This window comes from Aspergillus wentii (genome assembly GCF_001890725.1).
Source record: "Aspergillus wentii DTO 134E9 unplaced genomic scaffold ASPWEscaffold_9, whole genome shotgun sequence".
Lineage (NCBI taxonomy): Eukaryota > Fungi > Ascomycota > Eurotiomycetes > Eurotiales > Aspergillaceae > Aspergillus > Aspergillus wentii.
This window is the reverse complement of record NW_024467840.1, coordinates 82371-96347: the sequence shown is the minus strand read 5'-3', so window position 1 is coordinate 96347 and position 13977 is coordinate 82371. Positions and strand designations below refer to the sequence as shown.

The 13977-nt window shown below is 47.9% G+C and overlaps 8 protein-coding genes across 8 annotated transcripts; all 8 read left to right on the top strand.

Moving 5' to 3' along the window:
• Window positions 1-53: 53 nt before the first annotated feature.
• ASPWEDRAFT_176781 (uncharacterized protein) lies at window positions 54-489 on the top strand (the record flags this gene model as incomplete). The annotated part of the gene is made up of 4 exons (XM_040831553.1): window positions 54-185; window positions 240-280; window positions 332-350; window positions 400-489. The coding sequence occupies 4 exons, from the start codon at window positions 54-56 to the stop codon at window positions 487-489; spliced, it is 282 nt and encodes a 93-aa protein (XP_040683772.1).
• ASPWEDRAFT_45678 (uncharacterized protein) lies at window positions 396-2515 on the top strand. The gene has a single exon (XM_040836596.1). The coding sequence runs from the start codon at window positions 799-801 to the stop codon at window positions 2488-2490; it is 1692 nt and encodes a 563-aa protein (XP_040683771.1). The 5' UTR covers window positions 396-798; the 3' UTR covers window positions 2491-2515.
• A 269-nt stretch (window positions 2516-2784) lies between these two features.
• Window positions 2785-3968, top strand: ASPWEDRAFT_45677 (aromatic alcohol reductase). Its single transcript, XM_040836595.1, has 2 exons — window positions 2785-2914; window positions 2966-3968. The coding sequence occupies exons 1-2, from the start codon at window positions 2846-2848 to the stop codon at window positions 3908-3910; spliced, it is 1014 nt and encodes a 337-aa protein (XP_040683770.1). The 5' UTR covers window positions 2785-2845; the 3' UTR covers window positions 3911-3968.
• A 528-nt stretch (window positions 3969-4496) lies between these two features.
• Window positions 4497-5192, top strand: ASPWEDRAFT_700437 (uncharacterized protein). The gene is made up of 3 exons (XM_040839091.1): window positions 4497-4726; window positions 4772-4812; window positions 4944-5192. The coding sequence occupies exons 1-3, from the start codon at window positions 4598-4600 to the stop codon at window positions 5038-5040; spliced, it is 267 nt and encodes an 88-aa protein (XP_040683769.1). The 5' UTR covers window positions 4497-4597; the 3' UTR covers window positions 5041-5192.
• A 152-nt stretch (window positions 5193-5344) lies between these two features.
• ASPWEDRAFT_120837 (uncharacterized protein) lies at window positions 5345-7061 on the top strand (the record flags this gene model as incomplete). Its single annotated transcript, XM_040829022.1, has 3 exons — window positions 5345-5695; window positions 5747-5960; window positions 6013-7061. The coding sequence occupies 3 exons, from the start codon at window positions 5345-5347 to the stop codon at window positions 7059-7061; spliced, it is 1614 nt and encodes a 537-aa protein (XP_040683768.1).
• An 824-nt stretch (window positions 7062-7885) lies between these two features.
• Window positions 7886-8194, top strand: ASPWEDRAFT_77251 (ankyrin repeat domain-containing protein; the record flags this gene model as incomplete). The annotated part of the gene is made up of 1 exon (XM_040839544.1): window positions 7886-8194. A coding segment is annotated over one exon (309 nt), but the record flags the coding sequence as incomplete, so codon positions are not given.
• A 315-nt stretch (window positions 8195-8509) lies between these two features.
• Window positions 8510-8737, top strand: ASPWEDRAFT_120627 (ankyrin repeat domain-containing protein; the record flags this gene model as incomplete). The annotated part of the gene is made up of 1 exon (XM_040829003.1): window positions 8510-8737. A coding segment is annotated over one exon (228 nt), but the record flags the coding sequence as incomplete, so codon positions are not given.
• Window positions 8738-11542: 2805 nt separating this feature from the next.
• ASPWEDRAFT_163980 (ankyrin repeat domain-containing protein) lies at window positions 11543-11926 on the top strand (the record flags this gene model as incomplete). The annotated part of the gene is made up of 1 exon (XM_040829864.1): window positions 11543-11926. The coding sequence occupies exon 1, from the start codon at window positions 11648-11650 to the stop codon at window positions 11924-11926; it is 279 nt and encodes a 92-aa protein (XP_040683765.1). The 5' UTR covers window positions 11543-11647.
• Window positions 11927-13977: the final 2051 nt, after the last annotated feature.

Below are 13977 nucleotides of genomic sequence, written 5' to 3'. Positions count from 1 at the left end.
TCTCAATCAGTTCTAGTATCTCAATACTCAAGTCTTCAATCTTCACTCTCAAAATGCAGTTCAACGGCATCCTCCTCGCCCTTGTGGCCAGCTCTGCCATGGCCATGGCTGCTCCTGCGGAAGACAGTGCCAGCGGTACTCTCAGCGCGAATTGGTCTTGCCCCAGTGGGTGGAAGGTTTGTGGAGTGAGTATACACAGATGTCCAGATGGCTGTATCAGTATATCTTACATGCTATAGGAGTGCAACGGCACATCCTGCAAGGTGGCAGGAACCAACCGGTAAGTCTCGAGTTCTGCATTCTACCATATGTATACTGATGAGATGATTAGTGGATGCGACACTGGCAGTGTAAGACTCATATCTATATATATGGATGAGGGATACTAACGGGATCAAGTGCACCAAGCAAAGCGGAGCTGGCGATGGAGCTATCTGTGGTTCGAAATGGGCTGGAAACTGGAACATGGACTGCCCCGGAAAGGCCTAAGCATGTCAACATTCGGCTCAAAAGAGCTATTCACTCATTCCCTTTATAGCAGTATTGGGAGGATTTGTGATGAAGTATGATGGGTGTCATTCCCATAATGCCCTTGATGATAGGTTATTTTGTTTATACAGTTGAATGTGATAATTATATCAGAGTTTGTATACTTTGAAGCCACGATCTAGCCTATTTCTTGTTTCATGAACTGCGCTAGCCGCTTTTAGCTAGACCGAAATTGATCGCCCCCAAAGCCCCTCTAGATGACAGTTGTATTTCCATAGCGGTGGTCTTGAAGCTCATAACTTGCCAGTCATGTCGACAATCACCAAGCGCAAGCGTGCCAGGAAGGCATGTATCCCATGCCATCAGCGCAAGCGAAAATGCGACACCATGTATCCTTGCGACATGTGCACCACCTACGGATACAACTGCAAATACACCGACGACAGCACAACTGGTGCTATACCCACTCCGCCCCCAGCCAAGCGCGTAAGCCTCGACAGTGAAAGTCGTCTGACGAGCCGGTCTCATATGGAGCGAGACCGCCGCGAAGGCGACGGCTCGTCGACGAAGAGTCCCCTGGCCGGCGCGTCCCCGGGCATCTTCGACGCGCAGAAGTTCAGATACTCCGGGGCATCGGCAGCCATGGCGTTCCCGCACATTCTGGGTGTGGCTCTCGGTTCCGACAGCCCTCCAAAGACGCGGTCGTTTGCTTACAACTTTGGCATTCGCCCCGAGGAGGCATCAAACACTCACTGCTTTCTGGGAGATCTCATCTCGGTGGAAGACCTGGGCTTTTTCTCGGGTGTGTACTTCGCAGTATTGGGTCCCATCGGCGATGTGATGGACCCTAGGATCTATGGTCAGCGATGTCAAGATTATTACCACGGTTCGGGCAGCAACGGGGTGGCCTTTGCCGCCGTGGCCGCTGGTGTCGCTGCTCTCGGGTCATTCCTCTCTGATAAAAGACACCCGCGGGAGTCTGACTTGGTGCAGTACGCCAAAGCCATCCTCGATGATCCGTCCTCAATGCGTTTGCATGGTATCGACCACATCGTTGCGTGGGGCATGAGGGTGCTTTATCTCCGAGCCACCACCCGGCCCAGCAATGCTTGGATCGCTTCGTGCACGCAAATGCACCTCTGTGAAGCAATAGGCCTGCATGAGGAGGAGAACGTCAAGAAGATAGCATCTATCTCTAGCGCCGCTGCCCTTGGGCATGATGAGGACCGACTGAGGAGAATTTTTTGGATCTCATGGGCCGGACATAACATGCTGTCCTATGAGTACGACCTTTCTCCTGTAGCATTTCGGACCGTGACTTGCCAGCCGATCATCGCGAAACCAAATTCCGTGGCCGATCAGTTTGTTCAATTGATCCAGATCATTCCATCGCCCAATTCTCCGTTCCAGCACGAATTGCAGCACCCAAGTCCGAGTGAGGGGCTATTTCAGCGTCTCAAGGCGCTGGACGAGCTCAACTTCACCCATCCGTTCCTGGTGGTGACCAAGGCAGACATTGCGTTTTGCTTCTATCGACGCCTTTACCAGCTCAAGATCCGCCTACCGGACGAAATCATTCAGCTCATCATAGATAGCGGCAACGCCGCAATAGAAGCGGCCGAGCAGCAGGCTAGCAAGGGTCATCTGTTCTGGAACGTCATCGGCAGCGTCTTCCAGTATACCTGCATCCTGCTGGCCATCGACACGCCCGCGGCCTCCGCCCACCTCGGCGCTGCATTCAAGGGTTTGGAGAACCTGGTCAAGGCTGCCGATACAGGACTGACCCGTGAGGCGTTGTCGATGGCGCGCCACTTACTCAGCCTTAATATGGCAAAGAAGCGAAAGGAACTTGCTCAGCTGGAAGCTGTCGAGGCGGGCTATGAATTCTTTCAGGAACCGGCATCTGAGGTCAATACTGCGGTCCCAGACATGGACTGGGGAGTGAACTGGGATCAATTCTTCATCGAGCCGTATTTGTCCATGCTTGGTGCTGATATCTAGTTGTAGGGAGATTGATTCACTCTAGTCAACTGTAATTCAATGTGAATTATCAATCAAATTCGGTTGTACCTATGATAAGATAATGCTTATCTAACCTTGAAAAGTAAGCTTACTTCATGTGACTTGTAGGTGAATCATCCTGTGCGGCTTTATCTGCGGCTATTGCGGAGTTCGTCTATACTGCCGCACCAGCCAATCAGACAGCGTGAATGCTGCGGCTTCTGCGGCGGAGATAGCTGTCGAGGCTGTGTTTGAAATGTATAAATAGATGGAGATTCTCTGAACAGAGGAATAGCCAGACACTTATCATTCTCTTACACACTCAATCGCAGCGTTTAATCCATTCCCAACCACAATGCCTGAGTACGCCAAAAACCAGCCTGTCGGCTTCAAAAACGCCATCGAAAGAGTCGCCATTGTTGGGGTAAGTAATCCAATCAACAACAATACGCATAAAGGAAACTAACACACTTAGGCTGGAGGCACTATTGGATCGCACATTGCCAAGGCCCTCCTAGAAACCGGAAGACACACAGTCACGGCTCTTTCCCGCAAAGACAGCGGCAACAAACTCCCCGAGGGCGTTCTAGTCGCTCCAGTCAACTACGATGATGAGGCCACTCTTGTTGCCGCTCTTCAAGGCCAGCAGTTTTTGATCATCACCATGGCTCCTACTGCGCCCCGGGACACCCACAGCAAGCTTGTCCAGGCGGCCGCCAAGGCTGGCATTCCCTACGTCATGCCTAATGGGTACGCCGGCGACATTGACAACATTAAACTCGGCGAAGACACATTTTTGGGACCTGTAGCCAAGGCCAACAGGGACGAAATCGAGAGGCTCGGCATGCAGTGGATCACCGTGTGCTGTGGGTTCTGGTACGACTACAGCTTGGCGGGTGGTGATGCGCGCTTTGGGTTCGATTTTGACAAGCGTTCTTTGACACTCTATGACGATGGCAACACCGGGATCTCGACGTCGACTTTATCGCAGGTTGGGCGCGCCGTGGCCAGGGTGCTGAGCCTCAATGAGCTTCCTGAGGATGAGAACGATTCCGGCCTTACTGTTTCGGCCTTCCTCAACAAGGGCGTGTACATTAAGAGCTTTGTGGTCAGCCAGAACGACATGTTTGAAAGCGTCAAGCGTGTCACCGGCACCACCAACGCCGATTGGACGATTACTCACGAGGATACCAAGAAGCGATACGAGGATGGCCTGACGCAGGTGAAAGTGGGTAACATGGCTGGGTTTAGCAAGATGCTGTACGCAAGGACGTTTTACCCGGATGGTTCGAGTGATCTCTCGGACAAAGTGCAGAATGAGGTTCTTGGATTGCCTGATGAGAGCCTGGATGAGGCCACCAAGGTGGGAATCGACTTGGTCAAGGAGCTGCAGCTTCGTGTTGAGCGTATGGCGGCCTAGAAATTAGTACATCTACAAAGTTAAACCAATGAATGTATAAATATTATTTAATAAGCTGTTCAATTAGTGTCTGATGGCAAGTGTAACTGATAAGAATACCGTAACTATTTCCAAAATAGTCCGACTGCAGTGCTGGGATTGTCCAACATGTTTGATTTGATAGAGCCTCCAACAGTCTAATAGCTGACTGCATCTCCAAGAAGGCACAGATGACCTTTATACAGGGATCTGTGGTCATGAATGATCAACAACCATATGGAAAATGGAATAGCCTCAGTTTGTTTCCAATTGATTACGTGGGGTGCAGCGCATCCGACGTCACCAATATCTATCAGATTGCCCCACATTTGTATAGTTCGCTGAGGTGGGATCATGGCTTCACCAGCATCAGCCAGTACCCCGTATCATATTCTCTTGAGAGGCCTGATTTTAATTCCAACTGGGTAGCATCCAGGAGTCCCTCAACAAGACCACCTCTTCCATGAGAACGAAGGAGGATATACGAAATGAATCCGAGACAATCCGAGCCATTGCCATTTTATCTATACATATCAGGCTGTATAATATATAGTAGACTGACTTTGGCTAGAAATCGGGGTATATAAAGCCCTTGATCTCCGCTGAGTTTGTTCTTCATCCAGATCAACAATCACATCTTTCTATCTTCACATCCCACCTACGCTGAAAATGCAGTTTACCAACATCATCCTCGCCCTGATGGCCAGTTCTATGGTCATGGCTGCTCCTGCTCAAGACAGTGGCAGTAGTACTGATAGTGCTGCTGTGTCTTGCCCTAGTGGATGGATTCAGTGTGGGGTAAGTCTTTTAGACATATCATCTATCATCTCTAATACAGTATAGGAATGCAATGGCACATCGTGCAAAGTCGCAGGAACCAACCGGTAGGTCTTTCTCATACACCATTATCTACTATGTACTGATGAGATGGTATAGCAAATGCCGAACTGGGAGTGTAAGCCTATATCTACATCCACTGATATCACGAGACTAACTATCGCAGTGCACCAAGCAGAGCGGTGCTGGAGATGGAGCTATCTGTGGCTCGTCCGATCTTTCTATCGACATGGACTGCCCTGGAGGAAGGAACTAAACGTGTTTATCAACTCTAGGAGGGAGGAATTATGGATGATCGCAGAACTATCATTCCCACAATGGTCTTCATTTTGTGATTACTTTTGTTGCAGTCGAATGCCATTTTAACCTTATATTAAGTATAAACCAAGAATAGTTTTGATTTTCCTGCATGGCACAAATTGTGATTATGTCTTCACGAGGCTGTGCTTGCCCCATCTTCCTGTCGATCAGTTCTCAACATCCAGTAATATTCCCCAAAACACAGCCTCGTGTTCAAGTAGCTATAATAACCCCTCAGAGCGTCGACTCCTTCAGCTGATATCTTGACATTTGCGAAAAATGACAATAAGAAAAAGCGCCCAAGCACTCGAGAAAACTTACCACCCAAATCTTTGGCAACAGGCATGGGATAGTCTCGACAACGAGGTCAAAGCGGGCATCACCCTCAGAGGCAACAGCCGGCGCGTCGTCGATTCGGTCCTCCACACTGCCAAGGAGAAACAGCAACTCTGCTTGCGAAAGAAATGGAGATTCCGCAAGTCGAATGGAGAAGAGATTATCGTTCGCGATGTCCTGGATAAAATTGTCTCGTGGCTGGATAAATTCAAGGCAATTGGGGATGTCGCGACACAGTATGACCCAGTCCATACATCGCTGCCCTGGGCCGGAGTACGCTTTGTTTTGCAGGTAGTACCCTCCTAATGCATGGATTATTCTATCAACTGATTGATGGCCCTGAAGATGGCAGTCAGTGACCAGCACGTGTTCGGAGCGACCGTGGAGGGAATAGAGACCATCTCCCAGCTCATCACACGGTATACCATCTTCGAGACACTGTATCTCGATTGTAACTCCCCGATCCGTGCTGAGCTGGAATCTGCTCTGGTGCGGCTGTACAAGAAAGTGCTGGCATACCTGGTCAAGGCAAAGCGCTACTTCCAAACCAGTACTACAAGTGAGGCGAAATGTCGTTCTTTCCACTCCTACCAGAGACTAATATAGAGTAGAGCGGGTTTTAAAAAGTGCATTCTACACAGCAGAAGACAATCAAATGAAGGCGATCGAAGCGGAAGAAAAGCGTGTCGCGGCCTTGACGACGTTGGCTGACATGGAAGAGCTCAAACGTACTGGAGAAAACGTTGCAGCCACGCAGTCTCTAGTCAAGTTATTGGAGCAACCTATCCTGCGAATGGCAGACGAGACAACTACTGCCATGCGAAGATTGGAGATCAACAAACAGTCTGCATTGCTGCAGTGGTTGTCCTCGGTTCCTTTCATCCAACATCACAAGGACCACATCCGGAAGAATATCCCAGGATGCGGACATTGGTTTCTGAATCACCCAGAGTATCAGAACTGGAAATCCTCTAGCTCATCTTCTATTCTTCTACTCCATGGTATCCCGGGATCGGGAAAGACATCCATCACTGCCAACGTCATCGACTCATTCTTGCAAAACAGATCTGGGCCAAATGGCTCCGTCGCAGCACCCGTGGCCTACTTTTACTGCACCAGAAACTCCTTTGAGCCGCAGAGATCAGATCCAGAAGACATAATGCAAAGCCTTCTTCGGCAGCTGGCCTTTAGTCAAAACAACCAAAGGGACATCCACGAAGCAGTGTTGAACGACTACCAGCGACGAGAGGATGAGGCAAAGCTCAACGGATGGGATATCCCGAAATTATGCATATCAGAGTGCGTGAGGCTGATTTTGGATATTACCTTGTCTTATCCTGTCACCATCATTATAGATGCCATGGATGAAGTTCAAGAAACCCGTTGGCATGAGCTGGTGACAGCCCTCGACAGGATAGTCAAGGAATCCACAAATGTTGCCAAGATTCTCATTTCCAGCCGAGACCACTTTGTCAAGAACATCCGAAGTGATCATCGGGTTCAAATTCAAAGCTCGGATTGTTATCAGGATATGGCTATATTTGTCCGCCATCACGTCACTGAAGCTATTCACAATCGGAGGCTTCTCGGGGGTGATGTATCAGATGGTCTTCGAGAAGAATTAGTACAGACACTCCTTACTGCTGCCAAAGAGATGTAAGTTCTGACTATGTATGGTATGATCGTTGCTAAACGCGCAGGTTCCTTTGGGTTGTATTGCAAATCAACAGCCTCTGCCAAATGAAGCTCGAAGCGGATGTCAAGGCAGCAATGGCAAGATTGCCCAGTGATACTCTGGACCTTGTGTATGCAGATACATTCACGAGAATATCCGCTGGTGCTAGTGCTGCCCGTGACACTGCAATGCGTGCATTTTCATGGCTACTATGTCTCCAGCAGCCATTGTCACCAGCAGCCTTTCTCACAGCTCTTTCAATGGCGGATCCAGACAATTCGAATACACAGCTATCTCTTGTGGAGGTTCTGGGCACGTGCTTTAATCTTATTACCGTGGACTCAGAGTTGGATGTCCTTCGATTCGCACATGTTTCTGTCCAGGAATTCCTTGAATCGAAACCTGAATTTACCTCAGCCGATAATCACAGAGTGGCTGCCATTAGCTGTCTCAACGTCTGCACATCCTATATCCCAACAGATATCGGTGCCCCTCTCAGCATCCAAGGTCTTTTCTATCACTATGGCGTCCTGTACTGGGCAGAGCATGTCAGACTCGCAGATGGAACCAACGGCGACCTCCTCCAACGAATGATGGAGTTTGTCTTTTGCGAGAAAGAGATCAGTCTTGCATTCATAGGCTGGGTTGATGAAGTCAAGGAGCTTTCTAAGAATATCCCCCGTGAGAATCGCCTTGCCATCTCAATGAATGCTGCTCCCAGCCCAAATTATAGCCCATTATACGTCGCTTCAGTATTTGGTCTTTCTGACATTCTTGAAGAACTTGCCAATATACCGGGCACTGACTGGAACCAGAAAAATGATACTGGTCATACCGGAATCTACCTTGCTTCTGCTTTTGGTCGAGCGCATATCATAGACTCTTTGATACAGTTTGGCGCTGATGTCAATATGTCTGGGGGGAAGTATGGAAATCCTTTGCAGGCCGCCTGCTTCTCCGGACACACTGCAATTGTACAGAAATTGATCGATCATGGCGCAGATCCCCAATTAACTGGACTGTTCGATAATGCACTGGCTGCTGCCTGCGTAGGGAACCGTGAGGAGGTCGCTCTGATGCTTCTGAGAGAATCTGTCATTTCCACCCAAGATGAATATGACTACGCTTTGAAAAACGTCGCTGAAGCTGGATTTGTCGAGGCCATTCAACATCTGCAACATGGACTCTCCACATCTTTTGGTAACTCAACCTCTGGTCATTATCGAGCTCTCGAGAAAGCGCTCATGAAGGGACAGGAGGGAGTCGTGACACGGTTCCTGCGGAGTCCACAACTAATCCAAGGAATTCCCCCGGATGCCATTTCTCTGGCAGCTTTAGGTGGAGCTAATGGCCCGATACATCTAATGCTAAGCAGAGGCTTGGATATAGAGAAAGAAGGCCAATTTGGGACACCTCTTCGAGCAGCTAGTTTGATGGGTCACCAGTCCACTGTTCAACTTCTGCTCGACTCTGGCGCAGACGTCAACAGACTTGGGTCGTTCGGAGATGCTCTTCAGGCTTCAGCAATGAAGGGGCACACACTCATCACCAAGATCCTATTACAGGCAGGGGCTCGAATCGACAACGACGGTGGGATGTATGGCAATGCATTGCATGCTGCTGTATACAATGGGCACGTTCAGGTCGTGGAGACACTGCTTGACGCTGGCGCCAGTATATATCAGAAAGGGATTGATGGTGACGCTTTCAATGCTGCTGTAGTAGCGGGCTGTGAGGAGATCGTCGGTCTTTTCCTCAAGCGAGGATATGAGCTGATTCGTCCATGGTCGTGGGGCATCCCCCTGTACTTTCGCGAGTATGAGAAATACCCGGATATCCTGCGCCAGTCGTCAGGCCATTTGGGCGACTACCAAGTGCAGGACGCAGACGACGGAAGCGATGACCTATCACACGTGCCTGCTTTCACATGGAATAAATCTACTGCCCGTACTCTACTCAGGCATCGTCATTCAGTGCAAATCTCAGACGATGAAATTGGCCAAGCTTTCCCAAAATTATGTGCGAGCGGTGATGAGGAACTGGTCGATCTCTTCATTGCCACTGGTCTGAAAATGACACCGTATATCGACCAGGCGATTGAAGAGGCGGCATTCCATGGACATTTGACTACTGTGGAAACCCTCTTGTCATACAAACAAAGGGGTCGATCAATGGAGATGAGACCAATCCAAGATATCCACTCACACATACCAAAGCTCTTGATCGGTGGATGTGCTGGAGGCCAATCGGCCATGGTGACCAAAGCGTTCTCCTTGATAAACCATGATCTACTGGGCTCGGACATGACCACTTCGCTGGAATCCCTGCCTAGTGAAAATGAAAATTATACCATTTTTATCCGCGACATGTTATTCAAGGCTCTCAAAGCTGCCGTCAATTCGGGCCATCAGCCAGTGGCGAGATATCTGATTGACAATGACAGACAACACCTGCTGGCTGGCGATTATTGGAACGATGTATTGGAAGCCGCTAACAAGGGAGAGCATGCCCTAGTCCAGCTTTTTCTTTCGTATGATCTTGGAAATTCAAGGATTTCTCACAGGGTGTGCCACAAGGGTCTCCTGCTTGCCTGTGCAGGGGGCCATGAAGAAACTGTGCGCCTCCTTCTAATGCATGTCAAGAATGATTATTCCTACACCACTTTGCTCTCTCGCTGTCTGGTCATGGCATGTAAGCATGGTCATTCACGACTTGCAGAACTGTTGATAACTTCAGGGGCAGATGTCAATAGAGCTATCAGCGTACCAGATCGCAGAGCCATGCTCAGGGACAGTAATGACGGATGGATCCTCCATCAACTGAAGGAGACACTGTTTTCTATTCTAGGCAGTCTGAAAAGCATCCCAGAGTTGAAGCGACCCCTACCAATGAGCCCCCTTCAAGCAGCCTTGAGCTGGTATGAAAATCTTCTTAGTTGGACTTCCGACCCCGAGCAAAGAAGGAATCAAGAGGAAACGATCAAAGTATTGCTAAGCCACGATGCAGATGCCAATGCACTGGGAGGCCATACAGTTCCTCCACTGTTTTTGGCCGTCTCCCACTGCTCTGCTGCTGTCATACGATTGTTCATTCGCAAGGGGGCCACAATACCCTCGGGCGAAACCAAGAACTTTTTCCATGCTGCTGCTCGTCGAGAGAGTGGTGCAGGGCCTGCCCTGCAAGTCCTCTATGAAGCCGGCGCCAAAATGCCTGAGAGCAGCGGTGATGAATTCATTGAGAGCACAGCTCTCCCATTCTTTGGTTCGTTGTGTGGCCGATTCACCACGTCGACTTCCGTCCAAGAGGTACTCGATGAAGGCCCTGGTGCAGCGATCAAAATATTACTCCAGAGGTTCCCTCAAGCAAGAGCGACAAGGGATGAGTACGGCATGTTGTTGCAGATGGCTGCAGTGGCTGGTGACCGTCAGTGTGTTGATCTGCTCGTCCAGCGACAAGTCGATGTAAATGCAGTTGGCTACCACTACGGGTCTGCTCTGCAGGCTGCTGCTTTCCATGGCCATGAAGAGGTGGTCAAGCAGCTACTATTAGCTGGGGCAGATCCAAACATTGTCAATGGTGATTACGGAACCCCTCTAGCAGCTGCCGTTATTCGAGGCCACGCAGAGGCTCTGGATATTGTACGACTCTTGCTAGCTGCTGGAGCGAATCCCAATAACAAAGTAGTGAATGACTCGGCATTAACTAAGGCTTGCGAGCTGGGAAACATTCAAATAGTCCAGGAGTTGATTTTCGCCGGGGCTGAAATCAATACATCGGGGGCACCATTGCTGGTTGCGGCACGTACTGGCAATTTAGAAGCCATTCAGGTCCTTCTTAATTCTGGGGCCAACCCGAATTACTGTTCTGGCGATTCTCCTTTGGCAATAGCTGCATTGAATGGACACCGATTAGTTGCTCAGGAACTGCTCAATGCCGGGGCAATCATAGGTGATCCCCCTGAGATCCCCAACGCGTTGGAATCAGCCTGCTGGAGTGGAGATCGCTTCATTATCGAGATGTTCTTGGATGAGCTGGCTGGTGATGGCAAGGAGGAATATCTGCGAGCCGACGCTTTGCCTGCAGCATGTTCCCGGCAAGACACTGACATATGCGACTTGCTGCTGGATGGAGTCCAGGATACTCTTGCCATTCTTCCAACACTTGCCAACGCAGGCTTCACGCATGCGGTCCAAGATGTGCTGAATACTGGTGTCGCAATCAACGATGACACCAGCGACAACCACCCACTTCTTGTTGCATCTGCATCATTCCACCCACAAGGCGATATTGTTGCTCTCCTTCTACACCACGGTGCTGATGTCCATATCAAGCATTCGCAGTATGGTGGCCCTCTACTCACGGCCCTATCCAGACATGCAATCCCATTCATTCAGGACCTGGCAAGGGTTGAGCGAGGATTCTCAGGTGACTATCCAAGGTTTCTGACGTCCGTTCGTGTTCATCCTGGCACATGGTCTTGCGAATCCTTTGAACGTGCGAGGTCAGAATGTCAGAAAGTGGCACAGGCTTTGCTAGTCCACGGCGTAGATATTCACGCCAGAACAGACAGCATGGGCAATGCTTTGCATCTCGCATCGTTTCTGGGTCATGAAAATACAGTCCAGCTTCTGATAGAGCGTGGTGCCGATGTAAACTCCGTGGATGGCTGCTTTGAAACTCCTCTTCTAGCAGCCATCGCTGGGAATCGCAGAGAGGCGGTTGAAATATTGCTGAGCAATGGGGCCGATGTCAACTACTGCTCTGTCGAACACGGTAGCGCTTTGCACATCGGACGTGGAGTTGCGTCTCGGGAAGTAGTTGAATTGCTCATGCAGCATGGGGCATGTTAGAGTATGTATTTCTATTGCAATTTTTCTTATAGACTAGTCACTCCATGGTACACAACTTGGCAAATTCAAGATAGCCGATCGTAATTTTGATATTCTTTTATGCATTGACTATGCTGTTGTAAGTGGCATCATGCCCTTATATAAATAATACTATTATTAGAAGTGATATCGGAGTAACCATCACTATAACTAATATCTATTATATCTTATCTTAAACATATTATAAGATCGATGAATATATGGGATGTTTCTAATCCCTATTTATATAGCCACTGTCAAATAGATTCAGAATGCAATGTTGCTATACCACTCATGTGCCCATCCAGCATTGGTTAATTTAATTTCAGCCTATATAGCCGCATTCTATGGTGTTCACCCAGATAAACGCCCACGAACCATGTGACTACCTACTCCCATAGTGACTTCCTGAGTATCCCACCATCTAAAGGATGATTGGATTGACTCTAGATACCCCTAGGAGTAGACTAGGAGTATATTAACGTATAGATATATAAGGATATTGTAGACTTAGATGATTGTTTAATTAATAATAGTTATATTTGTAGCTTCATCCGTTTGCTGCATTAACTGTTCTCAATACTTCATCCTTCAAAATTTGTTGCGTTCCCTTCACTGCTACCAGTTAGTCATCTCGTGACACATCATGCCCACTGGCTATGCTTCAACATAGTACAACAGACTTAATTTTTTTCGTTGCTAACTTAAACTTAATGCTTCATAAAATACATGATAAAGCCCTTAGGTTTGACCATTCAAATTCACAGTGATCAGATGAGTCTGCACCCAGAACGTATTATATTAGCTGGTCATTAGGATCAGCAGTTGACCAAGTTATCTGCATTTCATGGATGCAGAGGGCGACAAAAACACTTCCCTCTCTCCGTATACGCCTTAAGTGGCCTTTAATCCATTTACTCCAATATTCCGCTATGCCTGTGGACAATCGTCCCTTTTAGGCGTGTTAACCCAAGCCTTGTCATCGAGCTTCAGCTCGTCCTTGATATTATTAGTGGTCATGACTAGATTATCATGGATATTATTAATGTTAAGGTAAGAATAGTCATTGATGACCGTGCGAATGCTAACAAGTCCTTTATTCCACTAACTGCAATCACTATTCACACGCATTTACACTCTTAGTTCTACTGGGTTGTTCCCTTCCTAAAGCTATAGAGCATCTGTCAGCTGCTAATATAGTTCTGGGGCTCTGTACATATACTTATCCTTTCCTTAAATGAATTTATATGTTTCTCTAAATGAATAAAATGCTTCCAGTTCTCATCTGAGCCATGGAGCTGCATCAGGCAGACTATAGGGACATCAATATTAGTTGTGCTTCCTAGCGTCGTTAGGGGATTATTCAGTGAGTGTATGATCAAGCTTTTTATGAAGTTACAGTAGATCTGATCAAAACCTGAGTTTAATCCGTTAGGCAATTTGTTTGCAGCGACATCATTGAAGAATAGCTTTAATGTTCACAGCTCCATGATGTGTTTAGCTGGAAGGTTTGGTCAGACTCTATCAACTTTCCTGCTTGGCATCAGACTACTTACTAACATAGTCCTGACTATTAGTACCAGTCTAGGGAAGGACATTTCTGCTTATAGTTCCACCTATGTAATTATTCTAGTTTGTGAAATCTAATAAATATTATAGTTCCAATCATCTTTACTCTAATCTGACTGGGATAGGTATATAAGGTTTTCATAGGACTATCTATATATATAACTAGTATCTTCCCCTAAGCAGTCTAACCTATATAGGGGTCAAACACCCCCTGTGAAACTGACTAGATCATGATTTTATTAACTTAATCTATGTCTATGGTGCCACTAGCCAGCTCAGTTTTATAATTCTTACTTATAATAACTCTAGCTTTGCATAAATCAATATTATTATAATAGGGCATTTTATTATCATCCTCTTTACCTAGGCAGGTAAGGATATCTAATTTGAACATTCTCTGTAGAGCGACGCGGTCCTAGTAGGCTAGAATCTAGCCAGTCTTCATATTTCTAGCTTATGTAGGC

What these genes read in the sequence shown, in the direction of transcription:
- ASPWEDRAFT_45678 (XM_040836596.1), top strand. Translation starts at nt 799, where the DNA reads ATGTCGACAATCACCAAGCGCAAGCGTGCCAGGAAGGCATGTATCCCA.
- ASPWEDRAFT_45677 (XM_040836595.1), top strand. Translation starts at nt 2,846, where the DNA reads ATGCCTGAGTACGCCAAAAACCAGCCTGTCGGCTTCAAAAACGCCATC. An exon ending in AAAGAGTCGCCATTGTTGGG is followed by an intron (nt 2,915 to 2,965) that starts GTAAGTAATCCA and finishes TAACACACTTAG; the next exon opens with GCTGGAGGCACTATTGGATC.
- ASPWEDRAFT_700437 (XM_040839091.1), top strand. Translation starts at nt 4,598, where the DNA reads ATGCAGTTTACCAACATCATCCTCGCCCTGATGGCCAGTTCTATGGTC. An exon ending in GTGGATGGATTCAGTGTGGG is followed by an intron (nt 4,727 to 4,771) that starts GTAAGTCTTTTA and finishes AATACAGTATAG; the next exon opens with GAATGCAATGGCACATCGTG. An exon ending in AAAGTCGCAGGAACCAACCG is followed by an intron (nt 4,813 to 4,943) that starts GTAGGTCTTTCT and finishes TGCACCAAGCAG; the next exon opens with AGCGGTGCTGGAGATGGAGC.